The sequence below is a fragment of the Zonotrichia albicollis genome, chromosome 16, assembly GCF_047830755.1.
Source record: "Zonotrichia albicollis isolate bZonAlb1 chromosome 16, bZonAlb1.hap1, whole genome shotgun sequence".
Lineage (NCBI taxonomy): Eukaryota > Metazoa > Chordata > Aves > Passeriformes > Passerellidae > Zonotrichia > Zonotrichia albicollis.
Window position 1 is genome coordinate 11,000,001 of NC_133834.1, and position 20,763 is coordinate 11,020,763.

Consider the following 20,763-nt stretch of genomic DNA (forward strand, 5'->3'; position numbering starts at 1 on the left):
CATCAGAAGCTGTTATAGAGCAAGCAGCTGCAGACAAATCAGGTTTTAATTAATAATGTCAGACTCCAAAGGAGCTGCATCCCTGCACTGTCATCTGAAAGCACACAAGGCTCTGCAGCTACAACACTCAGTATATCTTCAGCAGATTCCTGCTCTGAAAACCACAATCACTTAAATCAAAGACTTTAAAATTCCTTTTAGCAGCAAGACACACATCTTCACTGATTCACATTAAGGACAACAGTTTCTCCAGGGAGAGGAAAAAAGCCTGCCTACCCCATGGGAGATCACAGATGCTCTTTCACAGGAAGTCATTTAAATGTAGCCAGGAAAAAAAAATCAGGTTTCACTGAGTGAGCTTTTTCAGCAGAAAAGCTTAGAGATGAAAGCAAAAATATAAATTATAGTTTCCTCAGTAGAATAAACAGTAGGATTACTAGAAGGGCATTCAATGCAGATCTCTAGAAGATGGTCCCCCTCAGCTGAGTTTAGTCACCTCTAAGCATAAACCATGTATTTCTTTTTGTTAGGGCTTTCAGAGAGAATAGGAAAACAGGCATTAGAACTCTTTTGTTGAAGCCAGCATTAGTTATTTTCAGCTGTACTCTATGAAATAGATATAGCAATGTCACTCTTGCAAACTTATGGCAAAGCTGTCTCCCCAGAGCTTTGAAATAGATTCAAAAAAGCACAGCAGGTGTTTTTTTAAAAACAACCATAAGACTGGCCTAAAGCATACCAAAGATGCACAGATTTTTGTGGTTTGGAAGTGATGTAGAGACCATAATCTCACAGAGCGGTAACACTAGACACTGAGTTATTAATTACATGAGATCAAGTAATTACTCACTTAAACAGCAGAATTTGGTATTTTCTCCCCATCTTGATGGTGCATACCCCACTATAGATGGTACTCAAGGAATTCACTTCAAAACAAGAAAGCTAGGTTTAAACAGCAATATAAAAATGGAAATGCCCAGGAAAAGAACAAACTAACCTCAGGACTGGGCAGCAGGGGGCTGTGCTGTGAGCACAGGTACACAGGGCTGCAGGAGCAGGACACGGCTCTCTCTGAATTCCAGTAGAAACAGAACAAGGTTCTGAGCATACCTACTTTAAATGCAAACGTTTTGTATCCTCTGCTTTGATGTTTTATAAAAGACACACCACGTGTTCAAGGTACCCAAAAAAATTCCTGTGGCTTGAGCTGCAGAGCTGGAAAAGCATTCTGAGTTTTTCTAACATGTAACATTGTTGCACCACAACAGCGCCAACAGGGACCCCAGGATTGCCCTTCTGTAGCACCCAGAGACAACTTCACCTTAAAATAAATCTGAGGGAACAGTGAGATATTACAAAGCATTATTTAGACTGGTCTTAGATGCTGTTTTAACCAGCTGATTAATGCATTTAATACTGAATTGTAAGATTTTCTACAAGGCAGTGTCTGCCCAAGGGCTCACAGCAGATTCCAAGGAAATCCTGGTACCTTGTGCATTCCCCCCTCACATCCCACTGTGGCCAACGAACAGTGCTGGTGTTCCACAGCCCCTGGTCCCTGCTGGCTTCCATCTCTTTTACAAGAACCCCCAGAGGCAGGTGATGCTGGCCTCCTGCACAGGAGGGACTCTGGTTTGGTTTGTTCACTCCAGCCCATGTGTGTTATCCTTTTGGGACGGTCTGAGAGGGGCCCAGTGGAGCAGGGCAGCAGACAGCACTGGTGTAGGCTCAGGGCTCTGGGGGAACTGCCCAGGCCTCATCTCTCCCCAGGAGCCCCAGGCTCACACAAGGAGTGCCAGGGCCCTGCCCTGCCCTTGCACAACCAGAGGCTCTGCAGGAGCACCCACCCCACACAGCCATATCAGCCCCACAGAACACACCAGGCCTGCATTCCTCATCTCTGCCAAAGGATTACTTAGCTCCAGGCTAATAATTGAAAGATGCTGGGATTTAGAAGCCTTTTAAGAATCTTTTTAAATTCCTGTTGGAACATTTCGGTGGCTAAGTAAGTGAAAAAATGTTAACATTAATTAAAAAGATACTTTTTAAACTTGAAAGCCCCTATGAAATAAAGCTTTCCTTCATAATGGAATTCTAAAACCTGCTGATAAAGCAAGTGGAAAATAGTTTGCAGGTTTAGGGACACCCACATGAAGCAGGAAATGCTACTAATTAAAGCACCTGATTCCACTTAAGTCCAAAGAGACTGTTGCAAAAGACTGGAAAGCTCTACTATTGAAGTCAACACCACTTAACTTCCTAAACTATGCCACTTAAATCCTTAAGATGCTTCATTTAAGTATTAGTGATGTTGAAGTCTGCAGAACATCTTGTACAATGTAGTACACCCCAATTTTCTGTACCAGCATTAGCCCAAGGGAGACAAAACAAAACCCTGTGCGTAAGCTACACCAAAGTGCATTCAAGGGAAATCCTGATCTGCACAACCAAGGCAGCCTGTCAGCTCACACTAATCACATCTTGTCTGGCATTATTGCACTGTATTATTCAGAAACTTCAAAGAACTACAAAACAGCCTGATTAGTTGTATTTTTTTTTATTAGGTTTATTATGACTTAGAGTTTCTATTACTCCAGCTGGGTAAACCACATTTGAAAGTAAGTTTAACTGCAGGACTTCAATTTCAACCAAAATCATTTTTGCATGACTTTATTGTAATATAGATTTCAATTGAACATTTAAAACTTACTTCATTAATAAGCAAGCCAAGCTCAGTAGCTTCAGTGCAGATGTACTTTATGTAACTGCCGCACATTCAGGTTAGATTGGATGTACACGGAGAAGAGACCGGGCAACTGCACGAGTCAGAGGAGAAAGCAAAAGTAAGCACCATTTGTACCAAACTAAACAGCTCTCCAGTCAGTGTTCCCTACTGAAAACCAACTCACTTCTGGCTCCAGGAGCTACAGCTTGGATATAGCTGAAAGCTATCTCCAGAACATCAGTTTTCTACACTGGCACAAGAAATAGTCTTCAAAGCAACAGGTACGGACTTCTTTTTATTATTTTTTTTCAGAGACAACCTGTTCTCCTGTGTTTATCAGGTGAATACATGAATTTTTGATCACTCTGGCAGAGGTCAAAGAGCAAACAACAGTTGGGGCTCAATGAAAAACAATCAAAAGTTGCCAAGTATTTAAGGTACAAGCAAAAAAAAAAAAAACATTAATGCAACCAGTTTAATATCAAAGTCTGCTTTCTTTCAAAGAAAAATGGCACAAATTAAATAAGAAGCCAGACAAATTTAGTTTTAGATGGTAATAGACTGAATTAATGCTTCAGAGCATCAACAAGATTTATTTCACGGCAAGAAAGGGGAGAAGCAATTTGAACAGGCTCTGGATTTGGGCTAGACCAGCAGCACTGCTACAGCTCAGTCCCTGTGTGCAGGACTGGTCCCAGTACGATGTCACCTTTACCACATCAAGAATAAAGTGTGTTAGAAGTTGCAGAGCATAAACATCTTACTTGTACAAGCCAGTTAAAAAATAAACAGAAGAGCTGAAGAACAGTTCTCATACCTGTCCTTTCTGTTCAGGACTCCACCTTTCTTTTAGAACAGAAAAATCCCTCTGCCAATAGTCTAATAAATACTAATGTATATTCAGATACCATCTTCAAAATCTTTGCTGAAAATGCAGTCTCCAAAAGAAACTAGCTTTATGCAGTATTAACATCTTACATAAACTAAACCTTATGAATTGTAGTTAATAGCAATAACTGAAATTAATGTATACTGAGTTTCAAGTGATGTGCAAGTTCAGCTATGTAACACAGGTGGGGTTGGAGCAGTTCTTAGCACTTTTCTTTGGACACTTCTGACAGCTGTCCATGAACTGCAGAGCCTCTTGCTACAGTACTGTGCAACTACTGACATCTTCAAGGGCTCTTGGGTGTAAAGAAATGTGATGGAAGCACCACAAGGCAAGGAAAGCAGGCTCAAGTAGAGAGCCTTGAGTATCTCACACAGCATTGCTGTCTTGCCTTGACTACAGACATCGATGAGAGGGTAAAAAGGGCAAACCTACAGTGAAGTCTGCTTCAAACAGCAAAGATAATACAAAAGAGATCTGACTCTACAAGCACGTAAGCAAAAGTCTTGAAGAGCTGTGCATTAACATGGAGCTCAAGGTGCCTTAACTTTGCCAGAAATCACAATTCTTAGTACTGGGAATCTAGCAGAACTACATTTAATCCCAGGATCAACCTATGCTTCCAGTTAAAGCATGCATACCACCTCTCTAAATACCCCTTTCCCAACGTGCAGGGTTGGAGCTCTCCATTTTCTTATTCTTCCTGTGTTGTCCCTTTCCAAGGCAGAGATTTAGAGGCCCTAAAGCCAGAGCTCTCCACCAAAGACTTCCTCCCTCTACATATAAAAATAGTCAGGACACTCTGAGACTGACATCTGTCCTTCCCCATTCAGAAACAGATTTGCAGCAGATCAGTCTTGATCTCTAGTTCAGTTTTAGACTATGCTTAAGTTACGGCAGCCAGAGTTCAATCCTATGAATGTAAGCTAAACACAAAAAGAAAGCCATTTATCCTTTTTAATTCATGCTTACAGCATGTTTATCCAGAGTTTTATAATCAACTTCCAGTTTTAAATTATTTTCTTAGCACTTCACAGAACCTGCATGTCACTCCCTCCTGAAGGGAATGGCATCACAGAATCTTGTTTAAGTTAGTCCAAGTTTCCACATGTGACCAGAAGTCTTACTTGTTAGAACACACCCCTTTTCCAACTATTCCCCACATTCCCTCTCCTCCCACCCCTCCCCAGCAATGGGCAATTACTTCACAAGAAATGTAAAATAGGATATGGGTGTACACAAAACCTACCCTTCACTAATACTGAACAGAAAAGCCTATTTTCCAATTACAGGACATTTTTCTCTAAATTTAGGTCAGCACTGGTGCAGTTTGCACTGTGTATGATTACCACAAGGATAATACCAATAAGTACATATATTTTCTCAAACTGATTTAAAAGCCTATGAAGTTAATCGGGGAAAAGTTTAATATTGCTACTTCAGAGCACTAGAACACACATAGTGAATCCAATAAAGATCCTTGTATTGATTCAATATTAAGTATTAATTGCATGACCATCATAGCACCTCTTTACATTATCACACAATCACCAGAATTATCAACTGCTTTTAAAACTAAAAAGGGTACAGTCCAATATTTATAACTTGCACACTGTTACTATACAGAAACTAGGTGCATGGTACAGTGCTGCAAAAATGGAAGCCTGCAGTTTTGACAAAGATGCCAAGTCATGTTGTAGACAATTTCAGTCAAACTGGCAATACTGTTTAAGCAAATACTCAAAGCAGGAAATAAAGGACAAAAAAAAAAAAAAGAATTCTATAGCCAAATAAACATCTGAAATTTCCTTTCCCTTTAATAATACAAGTAAGGTCACTTTTAGCCTTGGAACAGATACATGTTCGCCTATGATGATCTTGCTAACTACTACACAATATCTGATGTCCTCTGCTAAGAATATAGTTTAAGAAAGCCGCAGTTACAAGAGGCATCTAATGTAATATCTAAAATTTCCTTTATGGCATTTATTGAATTCTTTGTCTTAAACAGTGAATATGGAAAGATGGCCTCATGTTTCCTTTTCAATAGTACTCTGAGGATCAAGTGGCTTTCAAGCAGCATGGTGGGTTTGAAATTTTTGCAGTTTAGATCATTCTGTTGCGTTTATGAGTTGGTGAGTCTGTAATGACATCGCCACACTGGGCTGAGGTACGCTTTCTAGTTCCACCATTGTCCAAGTGGAGTGCCATTTCTTCTGATATGAAAGTGTTCAAATCAACATCATGGAGTCCATTTCTCCTTCGACTAGCATTGGAGCCACTGCTCACGTGAGTAGGCGAGCCTGGGGTACTCGAGCGAACACTTATACTAGCCATTGCACCACTAAGACCTGGGGAGAGAGAGAAAAAGGGCTTCAGTCAGACAGCACAGACAGTTCAGTCCCCACAGGTGCCACACAGGGTTGCACTCAGCCCCATTCCACAGAGACCTTAAAGACACTTCACCCTGCCATTTGTACCACTCAGCCCAGAGCACACCTCCTCAGCTTTCAGCCTGTGCAATAATCCAGTAGTTACCAGAACTGCTTTTTATGTTGGAAGTGAGCTTATACACCAGGATGTAACAGCACACTGTGAAAAACATTAACTCCACAGGCATGACAAGCTATTCAAAACAGGGACTCGAGAGCAGACAATCTCAATTGAAAGGCTTCACACTGGACCAAGAGTTACACAGCCTGGCCAAGGGCTTGACTTGAACTGACCTGGTTTTGTGTCAACACCACCACCCTGCTCCCTTCCACTCCCTGAAGGAAACTGCAGCATGGCAGCAGGTCTCACACAGGTGTACACCACAGCCAGTTCATCAATACGACTTATTTCATGGCTAACACTAACAGCCAACACATTAGCATCATTAAATTCAGAAATGCACATAAAGAATAAGCAAGGAAAACCACACGACAATCACCCAAAATTTGTTATCAACAGTTCTGATGCAAATCACTGTCACAGGTACCCTGCAAGTAATTTGGTTTGTATTCAGATTAGTAGTATTTGAATCAAACTGAGGTTTATTTACTGTAGAAACAAGGCCATAAAAAGACAACCATGAACTTCCATACTAATTTAACCTCTGCATTCTGTAACATGACAATTTTGCAAAAGTGGGGCATTCTGAAACATAAATTTAGTAAGGACTAATACACAAAAGTCTAACTACTCTTCTCAATTTCCAATTCAGGCTGTATTTGGGGATAAATAGGAGCTCAAATATAAGACAAACATCTTTACTATCACAACTTTTCCAAACCTGAGTATTAGTAGAAGAGTACAGAAAAATCTGTTAGCCCTAGAAAAGATAAGGATAGATCTGCATATTTTCTAACAATAAGAACAAGGAAATGCTGAACTGTCCAGGAAGATTCCTCTCTCAGTAACCTTCAAAAGAGCTCCCTTCTCCAATCTCAAATATTCCATAGCTCTGTCCAGCCATCACAAACCTTGTGCATGCACTAATTCCCATCTCCATGTACTGTCAAATGAGCAGCCAAAAACCACTGACTGACAAGTCAAGCCTAACAAAGCCCAATCCACCAGCTGCTGGCAGGCCAAACAGGCAACTTCAGAGGCTCTGGGAAGAGAGGACTGCCAGAACTACAACATCAGTCACCAGAAACCTCAGGGAGAAGCTGAAGTCTAAAAGCCATCTGCAGCAATGGCAGGCTGATACACAGGTCAGGGTGGAGCAGCCCAGCCAACTTCACTCCACTGAACATAACTGGATGGACATTTAAAGCCTCCAGCTTGTAACAGCACAGGAAATGCTTCACACAGATCTGACATTGCACAACAACCAGCAGACACAGCCACCAATCACTGATTCTTTCTTGGGGCTTTTGCTTACAGCTCCAAGTGGTGCTCAAACAGGGCCCAGAAGCATGGCCTGAACTCCAAGAGGCACCCTGCAGATTTTGTTAACAGCAAAATCATTGCTCATTCACAATGGCAGAAAGTATTCAAACAGAAGAAGCTGTTTTAGTGTAAAGGTAACTTAGAAATAAAGTTTGTGACAGTATTCTCAGGATTAAGATCAAGCTTAAATTCAAACCATTAGGAAAAGAATTTCCCATGTATCCACCAAAGAAAGTAATGCAGCTAAACCTGATGACAGATGTATGAGAAAAAGCCAATTCAGATACCATATCCTGCATAAACTAACATAGACAATTTGGGCAGGTAACAAATCACTTCACAATTCAAAGACATCAGTAGTTTAATTTCAACTGGCATGACATACATCAGAAAAAAACATTAATTCATCCTGTACATTTAAATTGGAAAAAATCTGACAGCATACAGGTGACATTTTTTCAAATCCAAACTGATTGTAGAGATTTCCCCCACACCCCTATTCCAAGCAAAGCTGCTGTGACCACACAAGTTCAGTGTCATTACTTACACTTAGGAGTCAACAATTTACATCACTTATCAGTCATTTACTGTTATACAACTCACACCAAAGGAGCAACATAGTAATTCAGTTTTATCATGGCATCTTTTTACTACATTTAGTGCCCAAGTAAGGGCAGAAAAATTATTCTACATAAACCCCAAAACTAACCTGTGATGTCAAAAGACATTTTATGGCACCATTCAACAACTATGTTTTTAAGTGGAGCCTTTTCAAGTAACAAGCATTCTTTAAAAGAGCTGATACAGTTAAAAGATGTATCTGTAACACAGTGCAGCATATTCTAAACCAGACTGCCAAAGTTCACAAGCAATGCCTAAAGCAGTCACTGACTTCCCAGCATTTAGGTAATGCTGAATCACTGTACATTTAAATACACAAACAACATTCAGCAGATAATTACAAGTTAAAATCTTCAAGTCAACTTAGTGTCTAAGGTAGGAGAGTAGCTTTGAATTAATTCCTAGAGATCAGAATACAAGGATATTGCATCACAGCATGGGCTCTGAGCTACAGGTTAATCTTGCAGCTCACCCAGGTATTTAGTACCAGTCATGGCTGGGTACTGACAGACTGACAGCCTCAGCTCCTGGCAGTGAATCACATCACACAGCACTGCCATCCATCCAGAAGGGCAAAACTGCCAAATGAAACACTCAGATCACAGTTTGGATTTGCACATTAGGATGGGCTAATTGAGCTAACATGGAAAGCCAAAGCAAACTCAAAGCATACACAAATATCAAGATGTCACTACATGGAACCAACATCTCTGAGAACAACCTGCAATGCTCAAAAAAATTCACTTTTAGTCAACAGGGTAAAGAGTTAAGCTTTTCCTTGAGAAGCTCTGGCAAGGCAGAGGAAATCTCAGAAAAACCATTTACTGTGAATTACTCTGAGTTTAAGCTTTCAGCAGACTCAGAGCTCTTCCCAAAGCATTTAAAGCAGTAACTGGCACTAGGAAGTGGTAAGATGACAGACTGTCAGCAAACACCACTTCCCAACCTCAAATTTCTGTATTGTGATTAATATGGCCTTAACCACAGGCACATCAGTTTTGTCCATACAAAAGGACAGAGATCCAAACAGCTGCTGAAGTGGCTTCACTTCGCCCACAGTCTCACACCCACCTCTGAAGTTTCCCACTCCTTTCTACCAGGGACATCTCCTTTATTCTTTGAGGACTTTAAGAAGGCCCACATGGCTCTGACCCCCTTTTGAGTTGGAAAGGCTTGAAGTGGAAGGCAGATCTCAAACATTTTGCAGTACCAAGTACATTCTCATTCCTGTTATATCTTTCATTAACAAAGGGACATTTCACAGACAATGACTATACAAAGAATTCTATTTTAAAAGGTCTTACAGTACCATTAGAAGGAGCTGTGACCAATACTCCCCAATTTATAAATAAGTACACTCCAAAACTATCAAAATATTAGAATGCTTGACTGAATATGTTTCATGGATTACAAAATACTTAAAACTGTCAACTCAAAATTAGCAAGTTTATCACCACTGGCCTAACAAACTGTAAATGCTGTTTCATCTGCACTACAATCATGCTCATGTACAAATTATTCAGGTCACTATCACAGCATGATATACTGGGTAGCTACTGTTCCACATTGTACTAACTCTGTTTCTAGAAGTTTTAATCAGGAAGTATCACAAGGAACATTCATGCTTAGGTAGTGTGACTAAAGCAGGAATTAGTTAATAACCCCAGATAAATACAAAATAGCATGCAGAGAGATCCTTGTCACTCTTCTGTCATATTCACCCTTTCACAGTACTGGCTCCAAGAGCAACTTTTAGCAGCACATACCAATACACAATTCCATCACAGCTATATTTACATACAACCTTTAAATTAATCTGTGTCAGACCAATCTGAACTCTGTTCTCCCATCCCCTCTTTTACCAGCTAATGCTTCTCCACTCTGCTAAGTGCCCCTGTTTTAAACTGCACTTCAATATTCTGAGAAGCAAACATGAAGGCCTAGTGGGAATTCAGACTCCTAAGGGGCCAGGTCACAAACTTCTACGTGCAAGTGCTCTCCCTACCCCACAGAGACCCACTCACATGAATTATACACATCAACATTAAAGCTAAGGAGAAAAAGAACCCATGTTCTCTCACTGTACTGTTACCCTATTTTTCCCCAAATTCACCTCATTTTTGATTAAGAATGCTCAAGCCAAATGCATTTCAACATTACCTTTCAAAGTTTGCTTCTTACCCCTCCTGAAATCCCAGCATTTCTCCCATTTTGCTGGTAGGATGGTGTGTTAAACACAGAGCACACGGCCAGTGAAGGACAGGGGCTGTGCACCACCCTTGGTACAGCAGCTCCAGCCAGGCACAACGTGGCTGAGCACGTGGCAGTGTTTGGGAGTCCTGTACTGTTAGCTCAGATTGATGGAATTCTGTCATTTGAAACTCAGCTCTTACAGAACTGGAAATGTCAATACACATCCAGAGAGTAGGTGAAGACACATCCATACTTTCCCTGGCTGCAATGACATTTCAGGGACTAATGGAAGTTAAAAACCCAACTCTGTAATTGAGATGTTGGACAATAAAGGTATTATCTTCTACTACCACATCTTAAAACACCAAGCATTAGACTGATGTTTCATTAAAGTTTCAGAAAACTGCACTGGCACTCCAGAGTAAAACATCATGTATTACCTTGAGATAACTACTCAGCTTTTCTAAAAGGCTTGAACTTCTTTTCAAATATTCACAGTTCAAGTCATCAGTCCTGCTTTATTTCAAGGTTACCTATCAGCATGCTAACAGTGAAAAGCTGATAATAAGGGAAAAGATGTTGTTTACCAAAGTTTGCTCTCTCAAGAGTAAGGTTCCAAAGTCTCCTTCTCACTAAGTAACACTCAAGAGCTCAGTAACAACTGCAGAGCATAAGTGCTATGGAGTTAAAAGAACAGGGAGATCACATCTTAAACATTATCATGCCTAATTTTTTGCCATGATAATTTTGCTTTTAGCTGCTATAACAGGTTCTTCTCTGCTGTTCTGCTCTCAAGTTTTCTTGTAGTACAAAGACTTGATAATCAGTATCACAAGATTAAATTCTGGGGTCAATATCCTGCCCAAAAAACCGTCAACCATCTTGCAGAGATAAAATACAGGTCAGAGGTTACAGGGCTGGAGACAAAAATTCAGTTTTAAGATATTTCTTTTGAAGCATACAGTTTAAAGATTGTACTGATGCCTAAAGGATGCTAATCTCTAATGCTTTGGTCTAGGGCATACACCTAGAACTGTGTTTGATGTTCCAGGAAATACTGAATTATTGGCTATTTTGTTACCACTGCTTTTGTCAAAATTTTGTGCTTATGATGCATTTAGGGGTTAGATTATGAAAAAGAGATATTTTCCACCATCACAGGGGAAGATCAGCAAGCTATAATGCCATGATCTTTAGACATATAATAGTACCTATTTCTGAGAAGTCAATACCCCAGCTCTGCTTCCACTTTACCTGGGCTATTCATATCTATCCCTGCTTTACTAAAAGAGGCCTTGCTGCAAGCAGCAAAGTTTTAGCATCATCCCTCAAATCTAATTCAACCCATCCACATGATCAACAAATACCCTATTCCCATCAGAAGCCAAGCAGCACAAAACAGCCTCCCACCTTTACATGCCAGCTGGAAACTCCTCTCAAAACCTCTGTGCCTGGACTGCTCCTCGCTATCACCAGGTTCTCATGTTCCCTCATGAAACTCAGAAGCAGCACTTGCAAACAATGTGCCAAAAATTATGATAAGCACAGGCATAATTTACAAACACCTGAAGATCCTTGGCAGGTTTCAAAATCAAAACATAGTTTTGAGAAGCCCTACAATAAATAGGAAATGAGTTCATGAGATTGCTTAATCACAACTTCCTTGAAGAAAAAAAAAAAGGGGAGAAGCTGGAGTAATGCAAACATTGTAGGCAATAACCTAAAAGCAGTTATAAGGCCCAATACAAGCCTAGTCACTAAAGGATTAGCACAAAAGCATTTGTGTCAAGGACCAGATTGAAACTGATATGAGGAGAATCTAATCCAGAAGGTGACTGACATGTAATCTTGTCAACCAGCTGATGAAGGGGAAAAGTACATTTTGAGCCCCTGCAGTACCACTACAGAGGACAGAACTTCCTCATGACCCTGCATTACATTATGAAATATGGGAAACTTTATATATATATATATATAATTGTTCAGATCCTCATGCTATAGAAAAGTACTTCCATAAACCACCTCTGTACAAAGCAGATGCCAGGAAGCAATACATGGACACAAAAAGAGCCATTTTAGCAATAAAAATGCCTCTGAGTCTACTCAGAGAGCTCCCTGTGCTGAAGTGAGCCTACCTAAGCTTCCTCTCACCTGAGACTGAGCCTTTCCAGTTAAATCCAACTCCACAGATTCAACTATATTTTCAGAAAAGCATTTTTACGAGGGTGCTTACCACAGCCAGAGCCAGCTTCTGCAGCTGTTCTCATGAAATTAATTTTATCTACACTGAGTAAGCAACAGTGGTGCACAGAATTCCCTAGTCTCCTTCTGTATGAGACAGGAAACTGCCAAAAACCAACATGACTGAGTAGGGAAGCATGTTTGGTTTAAATGGCTGTCACCTAGACAGTAACAGTGTCTAGACTGGGCATCTTTAAAAACCACCAGAGCACAGCAGAAGCCAAATCTGCATTTTCAGGAATTCATGCTTCTAATTAACCCATCAATTCTAGCCCCCACTGAGAATATCCAGACAGTAAAAATTTAATTTAGGTTGTACTTCTGGATAGCTTTATTTTCATTTTTAGAATGTCTAGGGTTGGTACCTCAAGGTATCTGCTACCCTTTTGAATTTTAGAAGGCACAAAACCCAGAGGTGAACTGCCCCATCTCACCTCAAGAGCAGTTTAAAGCACATCTGGCTATCACTTGCTCAATCATAATTCAATACAGAATAAGCTACTGAATATTCATCTCTGAAAAGAGATACACCCAACACTGCTGGTGATGGCAAGGAAGGCAATGCAGTATGACATGGAAGACACGTAAATCTGAAAGTGAACTAGAACAAAGTTCTGAACAGGGCTCAATTATTTCAAAAACGTGCAACTGAAACACCCTCTCCAGGGTACTGTAAGTAGAATGCTGAACTGCACTAGTGCCTAACAAAGGTACTAGAGAGCTAGAGACAGAAGCCTCAGACATCCAATTCCCTCCCTAAGCCTCCAAAAATTTGCTAGTAGTCAAATCTTAATATTTAACTAGTTGCTAGCAGAGCACTGCCATTTTCCAAGAATTCTGTTTACTTTAGCATTGCTATGAATGCCAAGTCTCTTCATGCTTCAAAAACACTACAAAGACTTGAAATTAAACTGCTGAGTTCACAGCTGTGCAATATCACAGACCCAAATTTCATTTTTATTCAGTACCTTTTCTTCACTGAAAATACTCAACTATACAAATTTTTAGCAGCCAACACATGCCTTATACATGCAAAAGCTCCCTTAAAGAATGAAGGGGATACCTTCAGCTGGAACACCAGGTACATGACACATTATGATATGCCAAACACACCTTAAAAACCCCCACCCAGTGTTAACCAAGTAGTATTGAAAAAGTGGCAGTTACCATGCAGAGCTATGGCTTCACGGAAGGGTTGCAAATCAGTCTCTACAGATGAGCTAGTTTCTGTCGAAGTAGCTCGGTTAGGGGATACTACAGTCAGTCTTGGGGGAGCTCTAGAATTTCTTGGAGGAGGGACTTTTCCACAAAGGAAGCTGATTAAGTCTTCTCTTCGAATAGTTCTTCTGCGTTTTTTAACCCAGGCTAACACATCCTTATTCCGGCGCTGATAGCCAATCTGGATTCCTAAATCAAAGCTCCGCTGGTGCGCATCCACACTCTCTGCAAGAGGACAGAAAACATTCTCTGAGTGTTACACAGCAATGTACAGCACAGCACTGATGTGGCCTCCTGCCAAGCATGGCAAAGAAGAAGGATCTACATCTTTACAAGGTACACCATAAGGCAGCACCAAGGTGGCTGCAGCAGCAAAGAGGAGTTCCATTAAACCTGAAGAGAGTATTAGCCAAAATGTTCCATCCTCTTTACATGTCAGATAGCCAACAGCAACTCCAGCTCCACTTAAACAGCATTTACTACACTTCAGGTCAACACCACAGCACTGTTTATTTACATTAAAAACACACTTAGAGCTTGTCAGGCTGAGGAAGATATTAAATCAATGGACAACAGACTTAGACACACACAGTGCATCAATACAGCAGGAAGCCCAAAATAAGAAAGGAGTAACTGCTTTTCTTCATTCTCACAGGTAAGAAACTGCCAGAAAACTCAGGATTTCTTTCAAGTTCTTCTATTTTCAGCTGGATTTCAATTGCAGAGGCAATTCACAGGCCACAGTTTTGAAACTAGTTAGAACACAAGAGTCCCCAATGTCTTTCAATTAGCCAACATATCATGTACAAAGGCTAAGAAAGTTTCCTTCCCCATTTAGGATCCCATGGCAATTCTGATATAGAAAAGTTTTAAACACACAATTTACAATAAATCCTACTACAAAATGCAATTTCCCTCTCTGTTAATGTAACTAGCCACCTGTGCACATCAGTTATAGCTGTGTCTCCAGTGTATTAAGTTGCTTTCAAACTTTGGGAAGTGTATTTCTGGCTAGCAGTTTGAGTGAGTTTCAAACCACAGTAACAGGTGGGACAAATCCTGTTCACCACACAATTATGCTCATCTTGTTCATCACAGGTTTGCTATCAGAGCTTTGACAACACCCATTTCAGTTTCATGAAAAGTTTCATACTCCTATGTTGCTCTTGCTCCTTAAAAGACATGAACATATCCACTCCAATTTTGTTTACTTGAATTCCACAGATTTTTTTTTCCATGTGGCAAAGCTGATTTAAACAGCATTTCATAATCTTGTTTTATTAATGAAGCCCACAGCAAAAGCCAGAAGATAAATGTATTTCTTTGAACAGCTATCCCAAAATATTAGTTTACAAACAATGACATATACATCTAATGTAGCTTTGTCACACTCCAGAACCCAGCAAGTACTACTGCTAAATGTTATTCTTGACCTTGTATTCTAAGGCATCACTACACAGACCATGAAAAGACAGCACTGAGAGCTACACTGCCAAAGAGCAGCACTTCAAACTTAACAACAGACCAAAACCACCTCAAACTGAGCTAAATCTTGGAGCTTTTGGAGTTTTAACAAGTAAACAAATGTAACTTAACCTGTTATTTGTATCCACTCTAAGAGTATTCTGCCTGTACTACTTTGTAATCCAAAGGCTACATTTACAAATGCTAATTCCCCTGAAAGCAATGGTAACATGACAGATTATTCCTCCTGCCATTTTATACACACAGCAGCCTGGACTCCAATGCACTGGCAGCAAAAGCTGCCCAAACACTCTGGAGCCAACTTGGAAACTGAAAATACTCCTTTAATCACTTCCTGAAATACCAGGAGTGTCCTTCTGAGGCTTGGAGGCTGGCTTTACATCAATACCCTGCTTTCTTTGTGTATGAGAATGCTTTACAAAGTGCTAGCTGTGAACTAGGTATGAGGTCAAACACTGACTGCTGATGCAGCCCAGAGAAGTTTCAAGCATCATTACCCCGGGTACATTAGATTTTTATGGGAAAAGCCACAACCACTTTGTTTACAAAGTTAAGCTAGCAAAACCTAAGCAGTCAAGCTGCATACATTCTGAAATTACTAAGTCAAAATAAACACTAGAAAATATTCAGGGCTTTTTTAATAAAAACAAGGTAAATTGTAGACTCAGAAGTCTTATTCTAACATATACCTAGAACTTTCCACAGTGGCCTTAAGTTCTAAATCCTACATTACAAGCCATGCCTTGACTTTTTTAGAGCAATCAAGATAAAGAAGTGCCTTGAATGCAGTCTCTATCACCAGCACCAGAAACTCAGGATGCAAGACCATCAGTGTGGTGTGGTATTAAACTTCTAATCTATATTCAGAAGAAATGCTGACATTCAAGACATCATGGCCTTCTCATTATGCACCATTCCTCGGGTTGCTCTTGCTAAAAAGATGATGCCTCAAAACTCCAAGTATTTATCAGATCAGAAAGCAGCTGACAAGGCAAGAGGCAGTTTGTGGTGTTCAATCCACCCCACCAAGTATTCCTTCAGTATTTTGACAGAGTCCTCCAAAACAAACAGTACTGAGAATGTGAAAAACAGGAGTTTTTTTAAGAGCCATGTTCACCACTAGGGAAAGCAAACTCACAGTAAGAGACTCAAACGTGTCAGATGTGACAGTGTTCAGCTGGTTCTACCATGTTATCACCAAATTTCTACTGACTTGCAAGTTAACTGAAAACTGAAAGATAGCATTCCTGAGTAACTCAGGTACTTTAGGATCTGTTTGAAGAAGACATTTGTTTCAGGTGCTGGTTTTGGAAGTATTACATTATACCTGACCAAAGTCAGCTTCCAAGTCTAGTTTCCCCAATCACCTACTGATCAATTAATCACATAATTGCCAACAAAAAGGCTCATTTTGCCTACAGCAGAAGTAATCTAGCATTTTAACCAGAAATAAACAGCCTAAGCCTTCATAATAAAGATGCTGTAAGGGAGAGCCATTTGTAAAGACAGACTAATTATTCCAGACAATTTATTAACACTACCTGCTGCTACTCTAGCACCATTCTCAAATGACTATTGTCCCCGGACATGTTCCAGTGACCCACACCCTCAGGCCAGCACCTCCTGCTCTCAGGTGCTGCCCCTTCACATGACCTGACACACACACAGCATTCAAAGGCACCTTCTGCAGGAGGCACCACTCTGGCAGGGAGGGCTGTGCACCTACACTTCCTCCTCGCTCTGTCTACATCTATCAGAAACTTCATCACCCATCACAAACACATCAACTGCTTAAAGCAAATCCCAAATGACAAAACTGCAGGCAAATGAAGGAGCATAGAGGCAGAACTACAGATAATGCTGTACAGACCAAGGGGAAAAAAAACCAAAACCAACTATAAGCCAGAAAAACCAACATTGTAATTTTAAAGCACTTCCCTTCCTCGGAATGGAAGGCAATAACAATGGGAATCACAATGTGCCAATTTCAGCCCTCACTGATATGTATCATTTTAGCACAACCTTTTAAATAAAGTAAAAGCCACTGAATGAGCCTCCTGCAGACAAGAATTCCTGGGACAACCCAAAGAACTGCAGAGTTCAGAAACACCCAGTAAACCAGCACTAAAGCACAGCCACATGCAAAGCACACTCCTATCAAACTTCTGGCTAACACTGCCTTCTTACAGCCATGCTGAACACAGACATAATGACATTTTAGTGCTTAAAATAAACTGTGAGGCTCACTTAAGAAGTCTCAGTGCCACAAGAAGATAAAAGTTTCTGTCACATAACATCTGTGCAGAATTTTAAGAGCACTAAACCCGACTTTGCTTCACCACAGAAGAGAAGGCATTAAACTGACACCCCAACATCTAATGCACCATGAAATATAAACAATGCAGGGAATTTCAGTACTGTTTAATAACCCGTTGTACACTTCCCTTGAATTCACAAGAAACAGACACATGTTAAAGACACCCTTTTTCAAGGGTCTCAAAGTAAAACAGATTTTAAGTTTATGAGTCATTGACATGAGGCAACAGAAAAGATTCAGCTACCGTCAGCTAAAGTGGACCAGGGAAAACCTGCAAGATTCAGGAAGCAGTCTCGGGTTAGATTTTATCAGGGTGAATAAGAGACATTAACAGGCCCTACTTATGAGTAAGCCGGGGCAGGAGGCAGAGTGGGGCCCGGCTCGGCGGAGAGGGCTGCCGGGGCAGCGGGGGGGCAGCCCCTTACCTTTGTAGAGGTTGGTGACCGCAGTGGCGGCGTTCTGGAAGGGGACCCAGAGGGAGAGCCCCGGCTGCTGGCACACCCGGTCTGCAGGGAGGGAAGGACACACGCTGTTTATTTTGGAGTCACCCGCTCCGAACGGCCATGTTAGGTTTCGCCATTTTGTTCCACCTTCCGGAGGCAGCTCCGGATCGGGGCCGAGCGGGGCGGGCGGGCAGCGGCCGGGCCGGGGCAGCGGGCGCGGTGCCCCCAGCGCGGCGGGGAGCGCCCGGCTGCCCCCGCCCCGGCCCCGCCGCACAATGAGCCCGGCCCCGCTTCGCCATTTTGTCGGGAGACTCTTCCCGGAGCTGGGCGTCGGGAGCCGCCGGCAGGGCCGGGCTTCCCGGCCCCCCCCACCCTCCCCGGCGCTCGGGGCTCGCCCCCGCCGCCCGGAGCCTCCCGGCGCGGCCCCCGCCGGAGCGCCCGGACACCCCGCGGCCGCGCTCCGGCCCGAGCGCTCCGGCGGCCGGGGGAGGGGGTGCGGCCGGGCCGGCGCAGGAGCCGCCCCGGAGGCCGCGCCGGGCGCTGTCCGGGCCGCGACCGCGGCTCCCCCTCCCTCTCGCCATTTTGTTTTCCCGTCCGTCTCCGAGGGCGGCCGCGGGCCGGCACCGCACCTCCCGCCGCCTCGGCCCCTTTGTACCGCTGCGGGCGCCTCCCCACCCTGGCGGCTCCGCGGCTGCTCGGCGCCCCCACCCCCCACGGGCCGGGCCCCGAGCCCACCACGCTCGGGCTCCACCGGCCTCCAGCCGCCCCAGCAGTGCCGTGCCCTCCCCAAGCCCCTGACCGTGCTCACCCTTGTAGAGCTGCGCCACGGCGGTGGCCGAATTCTGGAAGAGGTGCCAGAGCTTCTGCTGCTTGTGTTCGGGCTGCGCCGCCGCCTCGTCCTGCAGCTCCGGCGCCAGCGCCTCCTCCTGCTCGGCCTCAGCCAGGCACTGCCGCTCCCACTTGCTGAACCAGTGCTCGGGCCCGTGCTCCTGGATCTCCGCCTCGCCCTCCTCCTTCTTGTCCTCCATCCTCCGCCCGGCTCCGCGTCCCACCGCCGCGAACACCCGGTCCCGACAGCCGGCCGCGCTCGTTCCGTGCGCCGCGCCGGCCCTACCTCACCCCCATGCCGGGCCCGCCCGTCGCTCCGCCGGCCCCAAACACTCCGAGCGCCGGCACCGCCCCGAGCGCACTGAGAGCCCGGCCGAGGCGCCTGGGAACGCGCAGCCGGCCCGACCCGCCCGCAGCGCTCGATTGGCCACCACCGCCCCGGCACAGCCGGTCCGTGCGGGAGCCCCAGCGCTCATTGGCCCGTTTACGTGTCCGTCACGCGGGACACCCCGGGGGGCGGGGCTAACGCAGGTTTGGTTACGCCGTCACAGCCCCGTGCCGGGGGCGTCGGCGCGATGCGCGTGCGCAGTGCGCTACCTCGCGCGGCCTCGGCCCTGGCCCCGCCCCTGGCGTGAGGCGGCCCCGCCCGCGCCCCCCCGGCAGCGGCCCTGAGCGAGCGAGGCGCTCCCGGCCTTGGGCGGCTCCGGCGGACGCTGTCCGCGGCCGAACCGGGAGGTGGCAGCGGCCGCCGCGGCTCCGCTGAGGGGCAGAGCCCGCCCGGGAGGCGGTTCCCTTCTCGGCCCCGGGGGAAGATGGCGGCCGCGCAGGGCCCGAGGGCCGAGCCGTGTGACACGGCCGGGCCCGGGGCCAGCGTCCGGCAGAAACCGCTGAGGGGTTTGCCCCGAGAGTTCAGACCCACGGCATCACTTCTCTGCCTGTTTTACACATTATTTACCAGTTCTTGATTCTGCGCTGTAGCAGGCACAGTCCCAAACAGCAGGCTGAATTCACAGCTGCTTTGCGCACGTTTAAAAACACTCGTTCACCCCGCGATCCTGTCACTTGGCTGCCGTGCTAATGGAAATGCGCTTCCAGCTGCTCCAGCCACAGCGAATGTCCCCGTGCTGCGGAGCCGGGCCCGGGCACAGCTGCCTGCACACTGGGGATTGCACCCGCTGTGCCCGGCTGCGCTGTCAGCCCCGGGCAGCGGGCTCGGGATCTGCCCCCACATCGCTGAACCGAGCACGGACACGCACCGGCAGCCTGGGGTGCCCATCCCACCCAGGGCAGCCTGCTGTGCCCATCCCACCCATGGGGAACTGGCTGTGCCCATCCCACCCAGTGCAGCCTGCTGTGCCCATCCCACCCATGGGGAGCCTGCTGTGCCATCCCAGCCCCGGGCAGCCTGCTGTGCCTATCCCACTCCAGGGGAACTTCCTGTGCCTATCCCAGGGCAGCCTGCTGTGCCCATCCCACCCATGGGGAACTGACTGTGCCCATCCGACCCCGGGCAGCCTGCTGTGCCCATCCCAGCCCAGTCTGTTGTACCCATCCCAGCCCAGGACAGCCTGCTGTGCCCATCCCACCCCATCAAGAAGCACTTACCAGCTCTATGGGCTGTTCCCTCCTCCAAGTTTTATCCAGTCCATGCTTGTTCCCTTTTTGAACTTGGATGTTCATACAACTTTGTAAAACTTTCAGGAAATCAAGCTAAATCATATATAGTGGGAAAGAAGTGGTATGAGGGTGTAGTTGGAACTGATGGGTTGGGGTTTTTTATCTCTGAGGACAACTGAAAAGCTGCAGCTATTGTATTTCCTAAACCATTAGGACTAATTACTAAGGGCTTCCTACTTGTGGGTTATGCCTTCGCACTCCATGTGAGTAGAAGGGGTAAGAGCACCGATAACTTTGTGCATGTCACCTT

General features: G+C 44.5%; 1 protein-coding gene across 1 annotated transcript; it reads right to left on the minus strand.

Annotated features, from left to right (window-relative positions):
• Window positions 1-2,654: 2,654 nt before the first annotated feature.
• Window positions 2,655-19,250, minus strand: HAPSTR1 (HUWE1 associated protein modifying stress responses). The gene is made up of 4 exons (XM_074552581.1): window positions 18,817-19,250; window positions 17,991-18,071; window positions 13,713-13,988; window positions 2,655-5,965 (listed from the first exon to the last, which is right to left on the minus strand). Exons 1-4 carry the CDS (start codon window positions 19,034-19,036, stop codon window positions 5,721-5,723), a joined length of 822 nt encoding a protein of 273 aa, XP_074408682.1. The 5' UTR covers window positions 19,037-19,250; the 3' UTR covers window positions 2,655-5,720.
• Window positions 19,251-20,763: the final 1,513 nt, after the last annotated feature.